The sequence below is a fragment of the Choristoneura fumiferana genome, chromosome 28 (assembly GCF_025370935.1).
Source record: "Choristoneura fumiferana chromosome 28, NRCan_CFum_1, whole genome shotgun sequence".
In the NCBI taxonomy this organism is placed as follows: Eukaryota; Metazoa; Arthropoda; class Insecta; order Lepidoptera; family Tortricidae; genus Choristoneura; species Choristoneura fumiferana.
Window position 1 is genome coordinate 7,848,827 of NC_133499.1, and position 18,937 is coordinate 7,867,763.

Sequence of the window (18,937 nt, forward strand, 5' to 3'; positions counted from 1 at the left end):
GCCCTAGACTTGCAAGAAAAATCGTGCAAGTTACATTACATTGCGGCGCTCGACTGACCACTTCATGGTCGTTGGTTTTACGGCCTCGTAATGTAATGCAACTTGCACGATTTTTCTTGCAAGTCTAAACTCGGCTTCAGGCCCTAGACTTGCAAGAAAAATCGTGCAAGTAGCATTACATTGCGGCGCTCGACTGACCACTTCATGGTCGTTGGCTTTACGGGGTTTTCTTGCATTTTTAAACCGGGGTAAATGTTACATTTAAAGTCAAACTGGTTATAGTCCAGAAAAAAATAGCGCTTTCCTGTCTGTGTATGTTTATAGACACATACACATTTTGCATTTATAATATTACTAGGTTTATTTAAAGACTAGCTTTTGCCCGCGGCTTCGCCCGCGTGGAATTCGGTTATCGCGCGCTGTTCTCTCGGGAGCTGTGCATTTTTCCTGGATAAAAAGTAGCATATGTCACTCTCTGGCCCATAAACTATCTCTATGCCACGTCGCACACACTTTCGCGTTTATAATATTAATATGGAGTGAAAAATAATTTTATCGTTATGATATGAACCCGTCCCTAAATATTTGTATACAAAAATCCTTATCGCTCTGAGTAATGACCTAGCTCTGTGGACGGCATTATGCATTGTGTGATAAGGCAATTAATTGTTAATAATTATTAACAAAGCAATAGTAGCTGGCTGTTTTAAACTCCGGTTAGTATTTAACACAGATATAGATTACACTAGATAACGCAAACACCTCAATCTGTATGAAAACCAACCGTGTCACTTTTTTATATCTACTGTGACGTCTCAAGAGCGAATTAGCGATGTGAGCTCCCCGATGTCCGCGCAAAATCGATTCTAATGCGCCGCCCGCCCGCGCCGTGGGGCTCGAGTCAGGCACTAGTCATGATTAGTCAGTCAGCGGTCAGTCTTTGTATGGGGCCAACCCCGACGTTTGGTCGGGGTTCGGACACGCGAAGTAGATGCATTTGCGTAATCTAGTATTGTATTGTATTGTATTGTAAAACTCTTTATTGTACATAAAAACACATGAAAATAACAGAACACAGGATAATAAGATGCACAAAGGCGAACTTAACTAAAGGCGGACTTTCTAATGTAATGTATATCTGTGGTATTTAATGATAACCAGTTGCATCTATTGTTTAACGCCGTGAAAATAAATTGCATAATTTTAATTAAAACGAAATGGCGAAATATTTGCCTAATTAACTCAGCGTTCGAGGTCCTAGTTTTTTTTTGTTTCGCAAATAATGCGGTACTTTTTCGATTTCTCTTTTGGCATCCAAATCAAAGTGAAGATAAATAATGTTTCGCTGAAAATATTTCTCATAAATAATTAATTTCCCAACTGCGTGGCTTTTTAGGGTTCCTGAGCCAAAATGGCAAAAACAGGACCCTTATAGTTTCGCCATGTCTGTCTGTCTGTCTGTCCGTCCGTCCGTCCGCGGCTTTGCTCAGGGACTATCAATGCTAGAAAGCTGGAATTTTGCACGAATGTCTGTTAACTATGCCGACAAAATGGTACAATAAAAACTTAAAAAAAATGTTTTTGTGTAGGTACTTCCCATACACGTAAAGTGGGGGTGTTTTTTTTTCTCATCCAACCCTATAGTGTCGGGTATCGTTGGATAGGTCTTTTAAAACCATTAGGGGTTTGCTAAGATGATTTTTCGATTCAGTGATATGTTTGCAAAATATTCAACTTTAAAGTGCAAATTTGAAAAAAAACAGGATGGTAGAAAGTATATCAAACTTACAAGGAAAACTATAACGGCTAAGTTTGCTTAAAAAATATTAATAGTTTAAGAGTAAATAGCAGCCTAAGGTATAAAATATACCTAAACTTGGAAGATTCCGTATAAAATACGAAATCCTCAGAAAAATATTACTTAATTTTTTCGTAATGGCTACGGAACCCTATTTTGGGCGTGTCCGACACGCTCTTGGCCGGTTTTTTTTAAGTGATAGGGGAGAAACGAGCAGATAAACCACCTGATGGGAAGCAAACACCGTCGCCCTAAGACATCCATAACATAAGTTGATTTCCGGATGCGATGCGAGCCCTTTGAGAAAGAAGTAGGCTTGTTTTTCTGCAGATCCCTAAGTTTACCGGTGACAGGGGAAAAATATTTTCGGCAAAAACTAGAAAAACATTAAATTAAGTAAAAGTGGAGAAGGCTTCCTGCTTGAAAAAATATTGCGTCATAAAGATAGTAAATAATAATAATAAATAAATAAATATCATGGGACACTTGACACCAATGAGGGCTATCGCGTATGAATTCGCCGCTAGAGGCGCTAGTGTAGTGTGAGGTCTCCGAAATGTCAAATCTCATAGTTTGTGGGTGAGCTACGCGGGTTTATTTATAATTAGAATAATTTTGTGAATATTTTGCATTACCTGAAATTAATTATGGCAAATTTTATGCGTGGCAAATTTTATGGGCAATTAATGTCTGTGTTTGGAGACAGTTTTGTCTTTAGGAAACTTTTGTCCTCCCTTTTTTTCCGAACAAAACGGGACTACGCAACACTGTGGTTGCTCGATATTTTATGGTACGGTTTTAAGGTGTATTAAATATGATTTTAATCTAAACTTTGTTTTCACGCCCGTAATAACAGACTTTGAAAGCCACACTTAAAACCTCACGCAACAGTGGCGCCATCTAGAAAGACAAAAAACGATAGCCCTCATTGACCTAGTCCCAAACTAAGCAAAGCTTGTACTATGGATACTAGGCAACGGATAAACATACTTATATAGATAAATACATATTTATCGTATTATTCATACAAATATCTGCCCCGGCTAGATGTATAGTTAATTGCTATAAACATCAGCAAAGTTGCGCTTGAATCAATCAATTAATCATAATAAAAATACTAACATTTTGTACTTTTTTTTTTAATATTAATTTCTTTCTTCATTTTGGCATACCGCCTTTTGACCGTACTTTTATGACTATTGATAATCATTGTTAATGTTGAGAAATGTAACTTGCACTCATCTAACTTGGAACGTAGAGGGCGTAGAGTTAACACGTGTGATAATATTAACTGCCAATTAATTATCGAAGCAAATACATTTGCCAATTAGTACAAAAGCAGTATCAAAATTAGTATTGATCAAGTTAACTAACAGTGGATTTATTTTAGAAAGTAATCATTAATCTTGATTAAATTAAATTAATTTTGATTAAATCGATTAACAATAATAATAATATTTATTTATTGCAGATTCAATCCTTTTGCAATGAGCTTAGTTTTTGATTTTTATGGTGTTGTGTCGTTATTGCGTTTTAAATTGGAACTGCGTTCAAACTTGTAGATAAAATTAAAAGAAAATACAGATAACTATGTTTTGTTTTATCAACAATCATAATATAACATTTGAGTCAGTGATTAAAAGTTTAATTGATTCGCGTGTTTAAGAAGTGTGTTGTATTTGCTTGAATTAACTTTTTTAATGATTAGTAATTAAATTGAGCGGTGTTGCATGACATCAACCAAAATGGCGGTGCAAGGTGAATACAGTTCATATGTTAATGAATTATTTATTACAATTGATTAATTAACCGGAGGTAATTATCGGCCCATAGCCGATTTTAACAGAAACGATTAGTTTGTGTGACCTGTGATCCTTAGTGATGGGGTGAATCCGATAATACCCAAAGTCACCATCATCATCTCAGCCGTAGGACGTCCACTGTTGGCCAAAGGCCTCCCCCATAGATCTGTTGCTTCGGTTGGCAGCGGCCTGCATCCACCGCGAACCCGCGGCTTTAACCAGGTCATCTGTCTACCACGTTGATGAATCATTGTCCAATATAAAACAAGCGGTTAAATTACTCATAGCTCCTGGGGGGCTATTACGGATTTTAAAAGTCGAAGTTCGTATCGTCCGTCCCTCTCACTCTCGTATTAAATAATATTAGCGTCCGCATTGGAGCCGTGGTGGCCGAATGGTTTGACCTATGGCCTCTCAAGCAGAGGATCGTGGGTTCAAATCCCGGCTCGCGCCTCTGAGTTTTACGGAAATCATGTGCGAAATTACATTTTAAATTTACCACGAGCTTTACGGTGAAGGAAAAACATCGTGAGGAAACCTGCACAAACCTGCGAAGCAATTCAACGGTGTGTGTGAAGTTCCCAATCCGCACTGGGCCCGCGTGGGAACTAGTGCCCAAGCCCTCTTATTCTGAGCGGTGGCCTGTGCCCAGCAGTGGGGCGTATATAGGCTGGGATGATGATGATGATGTATTGTATGGTTTCCGGTCCGTTACGATTTTTTTTAACATTTTCGTTACATCCATACAATATTTTGGGGACACATCTGGAGACCCTGTTTTTACAGCTCGGAATATGGACTGAGTCTACCTCCCAAATTTTGTTGAAACCGGAGAGATAATGAGGGCTATCGCGTATGAATTCGCCACTAGAGGCGCTAGTGTAGCGTGAGGTCTCCGAAATGTCAAATCTCATAGTTTTTGGGTGAGCTACGCGGGTTTATTTATAATTAGATAAATTTTGTGAATATTTTGCTATATCTGAAATTAATTATGGAAAATATGCGTTCCGGGGCAATGAATGTTTGTGTTTTGAGACAGTTTTGTCTTTCGGACACCTTTGTCCTCCCTGTCTTTGAACAAAACGGGGACTATGCAACACTGTGGCATGCTCGATATTTTATGGTAGGGTTTTAAGGTGTATTAAATATGATTTTAATCTAAACTTTGTTTTCACGCCCGTAATAACAGACTTTGAAAGCCATCCTTAAAAACCTCACGCAACATTGCGCCATCTAGTGAGACAAAAAACGATAGCCCTCATTCCAGGGTACAACTTTAAATAGAAATGTCCAGGTAGAGGCCTATAGAAGTTGTCAAAACACTATTTAATGATGCACTATCGTTGTTGCAGTTAAATCGTCTAATGAACGAGATATACGAGACAGTTACGGCGGCGTGCAGTATGGACGATAACAAACCTGGTAGTTTTCCTACGGAACTGTCAGATAGCACTAGCGAAGGTGAGTCCTCAAATAGAGTATAGTTTCTCAAGTAATAAATAAATATATAAAAAAGGACGCAATATTTGAAATTGATGAATAACACATTTTTTTTTCGTTATAATATATTTGTATATAAAATCTTAAAATACATAAAATAGGGTTATTTGTGGAATATCAGGCAAATGTCCTCCTAGGCTTTGCTGGCACATAAGCACTCTTTGGTCAAAATTTTCTATGACCATTTTGCAGAGATGCGGCTGAATTTCTCCAATGCAGCGTCGAATTTCCTCTTTTAAAGCATTGCCATTTGAACGGCTTGTTTTTGGACGACCAGTGGAATGAACATCATGAATTGATCCACTCTCCCTGAATTTTGCAACCACTCTGCTCACAGTTGATGAAGTCAAGTCAACATTCCGACCATCTTTTGAAATATTGTTCAATAATAAAAACGCGTTGATCTTTCGTAGAACCCGCCATTTTTACAAACCCTAAACATTCAGCTGTCAAATAGTTTTTTTAGGGTTGCCAGCACTTAAATACAAAAATGGCGGCAAATTGAAATCTTGCGTCCTTTTTGGGACACCCGATATATATATTTATATGTATGTTTGTTAAAAATGTCATTTTTGATACAATCCTTTTTGATTGTTATCCAAACTACACTTCCATACCAAATTTCAAGTCGATGCCATTAACCGCTGAGGAGTTCCGTCCTGCGGAGACGATCCTGGCCGGACCGCCTGGATGTCACTGCCAGATTATTGCATTGTCACCAGATTTACATAAGTATGCCAAATGTCAAGTCATTCCGACCACTGGAAGTGCGTAAAATTTAACTTGCAAGTTTTGACCCGCACGTACATACGTTGCAAGACTTGCAAGTTAAATAAAAACTTGCTGGGGATCCATTTTTTTTCTATTAATAAATATAGCCTATGTCACTCTAAGATAATGTAGCATTGTAGTAGTGAAAGAATTTGTGAAATCAGTCCAGCAGTTTTTGAGTTTATTCGTCAGTCATTTTAAAAATTATGACGGTGGAAGCATTCTACACTTCCACTGAACGTAGATATAGTTTAGATATAAGTAGTTAGTGTTTAGTATTGTAATTGTAACTAAGGGACCCCATACATCCCTGTATTTTTATTATTATTATTTTTTGTATTTTTTTTTCTTTAATTGTATAATATAGTTTTTAAGTATTTTATTTGTAATTATATTATTATGAAAAAATGACTTTCTGCCAAGTTTCTTGCGGCGCATTCTTCTTGGCAATGATGGTCTTTCCGAAAGCGCTGGTAGTTTAAAAAATGACGTGTAAAAGTGCCCATTGCGGCCTATTTACTGAATAAGTCATTTGAATTTGAATTTGAAGAAACATCAGAAAATACTAATCTTTCCTCTTTTACAATACTGCTCTCCTAAGACGCTTTTTTTAAAAAAAAACTCGCTTTTCTGTCATTGACACCATGTGATGCAGAATGTTTTTTTAAGCTACACAATAGTATTCATAACTCAAAAGTGTTTTTTTAGATAGCGCCTTTTGGCTTAGGAGGCCAGAATATTAGTATAGATAAACGTGATAATCCCTTCAAGGTTATCAAACATATCTCCATTTTTAGATTCAGTCAGACTAACCCGGTGTCTCACGGAAAAGAGAAAGAACTACGTGCGTCGCGTGTCTTCTAGAGTCGCCTACTTGGACCCGAAGAGCAGAGCACGCTTCAGACACCAGACTTCGGTGTGCTCTTACAAATCGGATATCGTCGATAATCCATATTCTACGTTCAGATCTTGGAAAAGCTTCAGGACTTCGCAGGTGTGTATTAGAATTAGGGCTATCGTTTTTGGTCTCACTAGATGGCGCACTGTTGCGTGAGGTTATTAAGTGTGGCTTTCAAAGTTTGTTATTACTGGCGTGTAAACAAAGTTTAGATTAAAATCAAATTTAATACACCTTAAACCGTACCATAAAAATATCGAGCAATCACAGTGTTGCGTAGTCCAGTTTTGTTCGGAATAAAAGGGAGGACACAAGTTTTCGAAAGACAAAACTGTCTCAAAACACAGACATTCATTGCCCCGTAACGCATATTTGCCATAATTAATTTCAGGTAATGCAAAATATTCACAAAATTATTCTAATTATAAATAAACCCGCGTAGCTCACCCAAAAACTATGAGATTTGACATTCGGGAGACCTCACGCTACACTAGCGCCTCTAGCGGCGAATTCATACGCGATAGCCCTCATTGAGGACATTTGTCTTTTTTAAACGTGGAGAATCGTCTGCCGTCTGCCGCATGGATCCGGATCGCTGGGCCAAAGTAATCACCGATTGGGTTCCTTGCGACGGGCCCCGGAGCAGAGGCAGAGCTTGGAGGAGATGGCGGGACGACTTGGACCGATGCCAGTCAGATTGGCAAGAGCTGGCCAAGAGTAGAGACGAGTGGAGTAAGAAAGGGGGGGCTTTCGTCCTGCAGGTGGAACACATTATAAGCTAAATAACAAAAAATAAAAAAGTGGAGAATTCCTTATGAAGAATGGTAGGGTAAACCATACAGTAATTGGCCACGTTACAGTAATTGCCCACTTGAATTTTTTTATATGAAACAACAATAATACAAATAATTTAATGATAAAAGCGACTAGATTATTATAATTAGCACGATATTTGTTATGATTTATCACCACTGTGTCTCTCTCTCTCTCTCACACACACACACACTTTTCTTTGTAAATTTTTGATTTAATTCATGTGGTCAATTACTGTACCGTGGCCAATTACTGTATGGTTTACCGTATTGCCTATTCGTAAAGTATATTCATATTAATCACAACTAAGGATACATATAATTGAGAATATAATCGTAAATAATAACCGGATAACTCACGTCTTAAGTCGAGTTTAACTCGACATTTTGGGGCTGATGCACTCATGAAAGAATGATGCGCATGTTCTTAAAGTGCCCAATAAGCTGGCAGCTTTCCTTCGTTGAACAGCGATAGCAATTCGATGAGAGAGATAGCTGCCAATCCATTTGCATTTGTTTAATTTATTTTATGACGCTCACGGGAAGAGTTGGGTCCTATTTTAAAACCTTAACTTTGGATTATGCTTTGATATTTCACCCAGCCAGACAGCTTTTTCTTTTATATTCATCATCCCAGCCTATACACGTCCCACTGCTGGGCACAGGCCTCCTCTCAGAACAAGAGGGCTTGGGCCATAGTTCCCACGCGGGCCCAGTGCGGATTGGGAACTTCGCACGCACCATTGAATCGCTTCGCAGGTTTGTGCAGATTTCCTCACGATGTTTTCCTTCACCGCAAAGCTCGTGGTAAATTTCAAATGTAATTCCGCACATGAATTCCGAAAAACTCAGAGGTGCGAGCCGGGGTTCGAACCCACGACCCTCTGCTTGAGAGGCGATAGGTCAAACCACTAGGCCACCACGGCTTCTATTCATAGATACTAATAAATACAATACATAATAGTATCCTTTATACGAATTTTCTCTTTACGTCGCTTAATGCCTGTTTTTTCCTTTTCCAGTCGAATGTTCTAGACATGGATCGCGTAGGTACCCGATCGGATAGCACAGATGGCCGTACTCCTGACGATAAGACGGGTTGCGGCGTGGTGTCGGCCAATGGGGGGCTGATAGACGCCTGTCTGCTGGTCGGACGGGACTGCATGGCTGGAGGGGCGTATGTAAAGAGCGCTTTACCTCAAGGGGTAAGTAACAATTGTCGTGTGACATCTTTCCACTGGACCATTTTCTGGAGGAGATTTCATATTTCTAAGAGTATAATTTTGATTCGTTCTCTGTATTCTGTTTGGAAAGAGAAAGACGCTGATATTTTTAAAATTTCGCTACAACTATTCATTAATTTATTACAATTTTTTTAAGATGTGCTTATTCTAAAAGGGCATAACTCCAAAACTACACAATAGATCCATTACTTTTGTCTAGTCTCTTAAAAAAAATATCACGTAAATCTGACGTAGACGTTGCTTATAGACGTTGTCAAAATTATGACAGCTTCTTTTTCTGGTGAAAAAGGCAACGGAAACATATCTATTCTGTCGTAGTGTTGGCAAATTCAGGCATATTTTTTATTTTTTTTGTATTTTTTTAAATGGAGAAATAAATTATAATAAATATTTTCCCATGTTCAGGAGGCAAAAACTCTTTCGATTCCTGTAGTAATTTACAGGTGTTAAAAAAAATGAAATCTTGTCAATTGTCGTGTGACATCTTTCCACTGGACCATTTTCTGGAGGGTAAATTGGCGAATGTTTTTTTTTACTTAGCTTGCCCTGTTTGTTGGGTAAAATTTGGCATTGTAAGTTCGGTGACAATGACAATACAGAAGTCTGGTAGTAAAATTCTGGTGGACCGGCCAGGATCGTCTCCGCAGGACGGAACTCTTCAACGGTTAATGGCATTGACTTGAAATTTGGTACGGAAATGTAGTTCAGCAGGCACTGCAAGTACAGCCAACAAAAAGTACAGTCAGCAAAAAAGTTTGTTATTGAAATGATTTTTTTTTAACAAAAACTTGTCTTCCTTAATTTCAGGTACAAGTCCCACCGCACATAGAGAACCTGATCTTCCCGGAGACCCTCAGTTCTCCGGCGGCCGAGTGGGCGCCCGAGGCCCACTCTGCCCAGTGTTACTCCCTGGTGCTGACCGATGAGAGGGGGGAGCGGTCTTATGGGTAACGGGAGTTTTCTATATTTATTTTGCATTTTTTTACCCGACTGCGAAGAAGTACAGTCCGTATCAAAAGTAGCGGATCACTTTTTTATTCTGTCGCATTGTCACATTGACAATCTTACATGGCGTTTAGTACGTGGCTGTAGAACGACAAAGTACGAAAGTGTATAGCTACTTTTGATGCTGACTGTATAGGCTGACTAGGAATATAAAAAACCTGGCGCGAGGGCAGCACTTCGACGTTTTATATTGCAACATTCTTTACACTTACTATACGATATCTACCAGTCATATTGACAACGGTGTCGGTGATGTTATTTAAAGGAATATTTTCTAATCCTTCAGACTTTTTCTATGACAAATACTTTTATACAAGGCTATGGATAATCTTCAGCATTTTAACGCACAAAAACACAAAGTAACACTTTAAAATACCACGCGCAAACAACGTTAAACTTTGACAGCAATAGACAGATGACATTTGAATTTAGTGTTACCAGTGCAAGAAATTAGTCCTATTCGTTTTCCGCAATATGGAGAGGTTTTTTTATAATTCTGGTCAGCTTTTATCTATGTATGTCTATTCCTATGTTCTCTCGTAATTACTCAACGGCTGAACCGATTTTGATAAATGATGCGTCATTGGATTCCTCTTGATGACGCGAGTGACACTGGGTACATACAACTCTTATTCGTAACAAACATCCACATATGCGAATCTTTCCTCTTTATGATGATGATGATGTGATCCTGTTATCCCTCACTAGGGACATAGGGCTCGTTTCCTCTTTATAATCCCGCTAATATAAATGCGATACGCACGTCTAAACCGCTGCAACGATTTAGATGAAATTTTGTATACATACAGATAGTTTGAGTTCCGGGATTGCATAGTTCCCACGGGATAGCGATAAACAAACTCAGACGGAGTCGCGGATAACTGGCTAGTTTATAGTAAAGTAAGTTTCCTATACCCTCCTGAGTCCTGGCATTTTTGAACAAACTTAGTGCTTAAGACCTAGACGCGGTTGACCTGCTTTGTTATTAAACAATTTGTACTTTATAAAGTACAATCAGCCGTTATTCTTAGTGTTAATCGGTCTTTTGTAAAGTACGCGAGGACTCGGAAGGATAAAATGGTCTGTTTCAAATGGATTTGTTTTTGTTTTCCAGCTACTGCCGCCGGGTGCTACCAGAGGGCGCCACTGTCTGCCTGCCGCTCTGCTACTGCGTTATAAGCAAGTACAGGGCGCCTGGTTTCTATTATAAGGTGAGTGGACAAATAAGTTTCGCTCTTGACCGGTTACAATCGTTCCGTGCCTACAAAAAAAAAGCTTAATCCTATCCTATCCTATCCAATAATAGGACTACTTTCCGCTGACGTTCTAGTCGTTACAATGTGTGTGTGTGTGTGTGTATGTTTTTGTGTTTAGTTTTAAATGAGTCCCACTGAAAAATAGCGTTGCGGCTTGCCGCGACATTATGCTGAGTGGGGCCCAATTTATACTACTCGATGTTTTTAGGGTTCCGTATCCAAAGGGTGCCAACGGAACCCTATTACTGAGACTCCGCTGTCCGTCCGTCTGTCACAGGGCTCTATCTCATGAGCCGTAATAGTTGGACACTTTTAATATTCACAGATTATGTGTGCTGTGGCCGCTATAACAACAAATACTAAAAACAGAATAAAATAAATATTTAAGGGGGGCTCCCATACAGCGAACGTGGTTTTTTGCCGTTTTTTTTTTGCTTGATATTAATAACGGCAACAGGTAGTAGCTTGAAATATTCACAGAATATTTAGTTGTATAATCACTTTAAAAATAACTAATTAAATAAAAAATAAAAAAACTTAAGTGGGCTCTCATACAACATACTAGATTATTTGCTGTTTCTTTGCTAATGTCTAATGTTGTATAGATAGTCCGGAACCCTTTGTGCGCGAGTCCGACTCGCACTTGACCGTTTTTTTTACTTATTATGTCCTCCTACTGTGTTTCTCTCTCTCTCATTTTTGTCCGGCAAAAAGAGGGGTGATATAAGCTCAAACGTATGGACCGATTACGATGCGGTTATTTTTACGTGAATGCGAGTTTCCTTGCGGTGGTTCTTAGCTATGTTCCATTAAAATCGGTTGAACTATGAAACGACAATGTCGGGGGTTTTCAAGCTTTCTAAATTGGTTCATCATCATCATCATGTCAGCCGAAAGACGTCCACTGCTGGCCATAGGCCTCCCCCAAGGCTCTCCACTCAGACCGGTCTTGTGCTTTCCGCATCCACCGCGATCCCGCGATCTTAACCAGGTCGTCGCTCCATCTTGTTGGAGGCCTACCGACAGCTCGTCTCCCGGTCCGCGGACGCCATTCGAGAACCTTCTGACCCCATCGGCCATCAGTCCTGCCACTGCCACTTCAGTTTCGCAATTCTTCTTTCTAAATTGGTTACGTTAAGTTATTTATTTCCAACTTTTTATTTCAGGTATTACAAGAAATCGAATCGCACCACGGCAGTTCAGAAGTAGAAATTAATTCAGTCATACAACAGTTATTCGATACAGACTTTCCTAGTCCGGGAGAAGAAATAAAACTGACGTACACAAGCAAACTGTCCAACTATAGGAGCAGTCTGAATCTAGACTTGAAGTGTAGAACTATGCCTGACTTCAGACACAGGCTCTCCATGGGGAATACGGAGAACACTGAGAATTTGGAGAACGAAGTGCCTGATTTTTATGATTTGGAGAATAATAATGGATTGAAAAGGATCACCGTCAATTTTGAGAGCCATTTTAGGTACGTATCTAATATTATAAATCAAAGTCAAAGTCAAAATATCTTTATTCAATTTAGGCTAAAACAAGCACATGAATGTCAAAAAAAATCTACCACCGGTTCGGAAAAACCTCTGTTGAGAAGAATCCGGCAAGAAACTCAACGAGGTATATATTTTTAAACAGATTTACAATTATTAAATGATATGTATACATCACAAGTATTTAACACAACTTTATTTTTAACACAGTAGGTTCGCTATTTGAAGGGATCGCTAATGCGGATCGGAATTATTTCCAAATATCCCTGTCCATGATATAATCATTAACTTTATAATACGCCTTAGATATTAATGTCTTCTTGACAATAGATCTGAATTTTGTATCTGTTTTATGCGAAAGTTTGTGAGAATGTCTGTATGTACGAGTATGTTATTCGTTCACGCTGGAACGTGGAACGGATTTGGATTCAATTTGGTTTGAAAACATCTACTTTTTATCCAGATATTCACACGGGATAGGGACAAAATCTAGCTAGCTTTTTGCTCGTTTGCGTGCGTGTGTGTGTGTGTTTTACTACTTCACGCTAAAACTGCTGGGCGGATTTTGATGAAAAATTTGGTATGTAGATAGCTGGAGCTAGCATATACCCACTGCATCGGGATAAAATCTCGAAATATCAACCGGTAGGTTTAGAGTGTTGATTTTAGTCCAGTTATTTATATGCAATGTTAATGAAATCCACGATATAGTTTTTGATAATTCAAATTCAAATACAAATATATTTATTTGCATTGAACAGGTTAACATCAAGGTCTTATAATATATATTTTTATCTACATGCATATCATAACTTCCCTATTATATGTTCAGAAACGACTATCAAATGGCCTTTATTAAGAAACCTGGTATCTGCGGGTGCATCTTAATGTTCACATTAAAGTACAGTGCATCTTAATGTTACATTAAAGTATCGGTAATACTTTTTTTAACAATGCATATCTGTACATATTGTAGAAAACTTATGACATGCATGTAGATAATAATAATTATTATAAATAAAACTTTAGTTTTTTATTATCTGTTTTATTTAAGCTTTGGTAGGTACTTCAAACTAGTTATCAGTAACACTAACTTAAAAATACAGGCCATATCTGAACATATTATAGAAAACTTATGATATGCATGTAGATAAAGTTATGTATGCGGCTATACATAATTAGGCATGGCGTACAAAATATGAAGCATTTCAGTTATGTAAATTGTTGTCTTTGTAAGACTATTCCTATGGGAATTTAGTAGATCCCGAAATTACAATTGTTGGTTTTAACGGCTCATGGCTGGCTTCAAATAAAATGGTTTCGCTCTCTCTCTCTCTCATTTTTTTCCTTTCCTCTCCCCTTTTCATTTTCATTCTCTTTCTCGCTCTTCTCTTTCTTTTTCTCTCCCTCCCTCTTTCTATCTCTCTCCCTCTCTCTCAACATTGTCCTCTTTTTTCAGAACGCGTACAATAAAGCGACCCCTCGAACCGAGAGTGGACGACGACAATATATCCGTCCTGCTCGACAGCTTGGGGGCCGGTTTGCTCATCAAAGTGTTCGGGTCCCTGCTGCTAGAGAGAAAAGTCATTATAATCAGCGATGAGTTGAGGTAAGTACCTATGTAATTGTACCCAGGTAGGAAAACCTTCGTCAGTTATTAAATGGATTCCTTTACAAAGTCATAGAGTTAGTACGTTTTGAAACCAAAGTAGTAAGTAGACAAGTGCATATCAAATTATACTTACTTGTCATGGTAACGAGGGTCAAAATGTTATAGACCTCTAACATGTTGCAGGTGGTAGGACCTTGTGCATGGTCCGCCCGGATTGCTACCACCGTCTTGCTCGCTAATCCTGCCGAAAATCAGCAGTGCTTGCACTGTTGTGTTTCGGCGTGGAGAGTAAGACAGCCGGTAAAATTACTGGCGGTTGAGGTATCCCATCTTAGGCCTCTAGGTTGGCAACGCATCTGCAATACCCCTGGTGTTGCAGATGTTTATGGTGGCGATCTCTTACCATCAGGAGACCCACTTGCTCGTTTGCCAACCAGTCGAATAAAAAAAAACATCTATCTAGTTTCATATCAATACAAAACCTTTTTAATAAACAACTTCGTTAGAGTTTCAATCAAAAAATGTTCTATTTAATTGTCAGTGTTTGTCAGTGCCAAGGTGTGTGGTAGGTAAAGTTAGGGTTGCTATGGTCACCTGATTATGTTTAGCAGGCTGACAGGTTGACGCAGTATGTCCTACTCAATCGGTAAAGCAGATTAGCGCTCATACTGAGCAAAGGAAAATAGATCTTAGGGTGACGAACCTTTTTCTGCTCCGACTGTATGAATGCTAGTTTTCTTGTAACTAAAATCGACGACATGGTTCCTAGGAACCGATCTTTGTACGTCTTAGGGTCCTTCCACACGACGTTTTTTTTACGCCCTGGCGACGCGCGTTTTTGATGCGCGCGTCCTTTGCGCGTTTTCATCGCGTTTTGGCAGAATTTACACGTTTTTTGTCGCAAATTTCAAATTCAAAATTAAAATCATTTAATCAGTAAATAAAACGTCGTTGTCGATATATTGAGTGGATAAAAAAGCCGTGGTGGCCTAGTGGTTTGACCTATCGCCTCTCAAACAGAGGGTCGTGCGTTCAAACCCCAGCTCGCACCTCTGAGTTTTTCCAATTCATGTGCGGAATTACATTTGAAATTACCACGAGCTTTGCGGTGAAGGAAACATCGTGAGGAAACCTGCACATACCTGCGAAGCAATTCAATGGTGCGTGTGAAGTTCCCAATCCGCACTGGGCCCGCGTGGGAACTATAGCCCAAGCCCTCTTGTTCTGAGAGGAGGCCTGTGCCCAGCAGTGGGACGTATATAGGCTGGGATGATGATGAATCAGTAAATAGGCCGCAATGGACACTTTTATACGTCATTTTTGGAATGGAACGCATTTAAAACGAATTTAAAACGCACGTTTGTATTGATACAACGCACCGCGCCACAGCGAGGGGGAGCTACGGGTGGGGGCGGGGAGCGACAGACGCGTCACAAACGCTTGCGTTCGTAAAACGTGGCGTTTGTGTATAGATAGAAACGCAAGGATCGTGTGTAAGGTTAAAACTAAAACGTGCCGGCTTCCTTGCGTTTGCTGAGCGTTTGACTTGCGTTTGTATCGATACATGCGAGCGTATAAAAACGTCGTGTGGAAGGGCCCTTATAGTTTCAGACTTTCCCATACTGACCGATCTAAACGTTACAACCTGTATAGGCTGGCTGGATTGATGGTGATGATGATGATGATTTTAAAAAAATAACCTTTTTTTCCAGCCTCCTCTCATCCTGCCTAGAAGCCTTACAGACCTCGCTCTACCCTTTCGTGTGGCAGCAACCCTTGATATCGGTCATCCCTTCGGAAATACAGCGGGACGTGTTGGAAGCCCCCCTGCCGATGCTCGCTGGGTTTTTGAGGACCGAAGAGATGGATACCAGCGGCGTGCTCTTCGAAGAGGTACGTTATATGTATAGTGTACACCAGAATCGCCCCCGAACAGTCTTTTCGTTTCATCGAATGATCGCTTCATCGACTGATATTTTCATAGAATGATCTTTTCATCGAATGATTTTTTCATCGAATGTTTTTAGCATTATAACGTTCAACTTTGTTTTTCCACAGGGCATGCTTATTGACCTGACGCAGCAATCCAAAGTAATATTCTATCAAGGCGACGAATCTACTATTATACCGACGAACAGTTACAAAGCGTTGAAAACAACTATACAAATGGAGAACAAACAGAAAGACAGACAGAACGACAAGACGAGGAATGTTATGATAGCTGAGGCGTTCCTCAGGTTTTTTGTCGATATATTGAGCGGTTTCGAGAACTGTTTCAAGATGGGGGAAGAGAAGGGGGTGGTTTTTGATGTGAGTATATTTTTATTTTAGCTAAAACAGGCAAGGGTTGTTTATGAGAGGGAAAACCCATGGTCACTCGCAATACAAGGGGTATCACAGGTGCGTTGTTGGCCCTTTGAGAGAATGATAGGTTCGTTTTTTTTAAAGAACCAAGTTTCGCTCCGGGAATGCTGTCCTAGGAAGCTGGTTTCCATAAATCAGGAAACTTCCAATTTATTATAAACTTTCTTATATTTTAATTGACTTTACTTTTCTAGTTTTCGCCCGTAATTTATAGTAAAATTTTTTTTTTTTCAGAAAGAAACATTCATCAAGAATTCTTCATCGAAGCAAAACCAGTACTTCCTCGAATGGTTCACAGAAACCGCTATGTTCAACCATTTCATACAAAACATGTCGACCATACATACAAACAAACTAAACAATACCTACAAACCGTTAGTCGACACGCCTTTGCCTAATTTCTATGAAATTTTCGAAGAAAGAATCAGTAGTCGAAACAAAGTTAGTTCTGATAAAAATGTAGACAGTAAATCTAATTATAAAACAGCTATGAATAAAAAGGTTAGGTTATTAAAAACTAAGTTAAGAGAATTGGTTACGTAAAAAATAAATAACTAAATAACTGTTAATTACTTGTATTTAACTATTTTAACGGTTTTAAGAACACGCATAAATATTAGGAGAAATTTGAAAATTATGTGAAAAAAATATTCGATCAACCGATATTATGCGAAGATGTGTTCTGGTTTTGATTTAAAGGCGGATTAAAAAAATGCAAGAACCGTTACGAAATAGCTAAATTTAATTAAGTAAATTAGTATTAAAATCTTAGTTTTTCCACTTTAAAATAAACTACGACATTAGGATTGATTTAGCGGGCAATACACTCGCTGCCATTGCAAAATGTTGCCAGCTTGCGAAGTAATTGAAACTTTAGACATTTTTTTTTTGGCAAATTTCATCGCAGTCAGAAATTAGAAAGTGGTCGAAAATGGTGTTCATGCAGTGAAGTTAAAGAAAAGCTTGTGGAAAATCATGAGAAACTTGCCTTATCATTATAAAAAAAATACATATGATCTGTACCTACTTCGATTGCAGCTAGGACGCAATGACCTCAGTCGTTATACTAGTATGGATATGCCATTGAATGCCGGGGTTCGTGTTGTTAAAGTTTTAATGTATTCTATCTTGATACATGATATGTATTGCTATATCCTTATTTTTAGCAGATATTGATCATTATCGCATTATCCATTTTTTTTTGTAATACACATTCCCGATTTATTTAACATACGTTTTTAAATAAACGATGTTAGTTAAATATAATATGAATCTTAATCAACGCTGTTTGTTTGCTTGTATATATTGATATGTTAAATTAAAAAACATTATTTTAACAGTTTTAATCGGTACCCGGGATTAGTGGCGTATCCATACCAACATACCACTTGATATACTTGAAATATGATTTAATTTTAAACCCAGTATGTTAGGATTTGAGATTAAATATTACCTGAGTAAAAAAATCAGTCAATTTTTTTTTCGTTATTAAATTTGTGATATGATTAAATGAAATCTCAGTCTAGTATTAAGTGTTTTTGAGGCTCTTTTAAATGTTCTTTGAAAATACGATTTATATTTAATTAATTTTAATATAATTTCATACCAGTGTTAGAAGTTTGTTAATAAGATGGAGGCCCATGAGGGGGGAATCGACGAATATTAATGTTTCAAACTTTAGTGATTTTCAATCATAAATGTTACAACACCCGGGACTTGTCACGCTTAATGAAACGATTAATGTCCTCGACGTTTCGGCTACATTGCAGTGGCCGTGGTCACGAGTAAGCTAAATGGTAAGGTATCAAGTTTGCTTAGCAGCGCTCTGGTTACGTTATATCTAACAAAAATGAAAATTGTTAGGTGTAATGACGTGTATAAAAATAAATTATATATTTTCATTTGTCATAATTACATTTTAAGCAACAGTTTGTTTAGCGAAACTGTCGCAGTTCTATCTAACCTAAACTACTGTTCTGACAGCAATTTATTTTGCGTATGTGGGTAAATCTAGAATTATTTCTTTGATACATTATATAATGTGTTCATTATAGAAATTATGCATTATTTTATATTAAATGTTTTTTATGTTAAATGATCATTATATGAAATGAGCGTTATAGCAACTAATATTATGCTAAATATTTTTTTGCCCAACAGATAGTGCCTGGTAGTGCCTGGTGTGTTGATAATTGTAGTGGCACATTATACGGTTCCATCAATATTCCCCTGCCTGTATTTAAAACTACCCACCCTCTTAAAAAGTATACTGCCTTACATCCAAGACAATTTTAATGTATAATTATAGTTAAAAATAACATTAAAAGTTAAATTGTGAACTGTTTTTTTCTATTTTTATTAGTAACTGTCGTCGTG

General features: G+C 38.2%; 1 protein-coding gene across 2 annotated transcripts in view; it reads left to right on the forward strand.

Annotated features, from left to right (window-relative positions):
• Positions 1 to 18,711, forward strand: part of LOC141443984 (uncharacterized) — a 127,386-nt gene extending 108,675 nt beyond the window's left edge. For both annotated transcript variants that reach the window (XM_074109429.1, XM_074109428.1), the window contains exons 3-12: positions 4,953 to 5,061; positions 6,669 to 6,865; positions 8,604 to 8,786; positions 9,633 to 9,772; positions 10,945 to 11,041; positions 12,253 to 12,566; positions 14,045 to 14,194; positions 15,910 to 16,090; positions 16,256 to 16,507; positions 16,796 to 18,711. In XM_074109429.1, the coding sequence (XP_073965530.1) occupies positions 4,953 to 5,061; positions 6,669 to 6,865; positions 8,604 to 8,786; positions 9,633 to 9,772; positions 10,945 to 11,041; positions 12,253 to 12,566; positions 14,045 to 14,194; positions 15,910 to 16,090; positions 16,256 to 16,507; positions 16,796 to 17,104 (1,932 nt within the window). In that variant the 3' untranslated portion in view covers positions 17,105 to 18,711. The remainder of the gene's footprint in view (positions 1 to 4,952; positions 5,062 to 6,668; positions 6,866 to 8,603; positions 8,787 to 9,632; positions 9,773 to 10,944; positions 11,042 to 12,252; positions 12,567 to 14,044; positions 14,195 to 15,909; positions 16,091 to 16,255; positions 16,508 to 16,795) is intronic.
• The last annotated feature ends 226 nt before the right edge of the window (positions 18,712 to 18,937 follow it).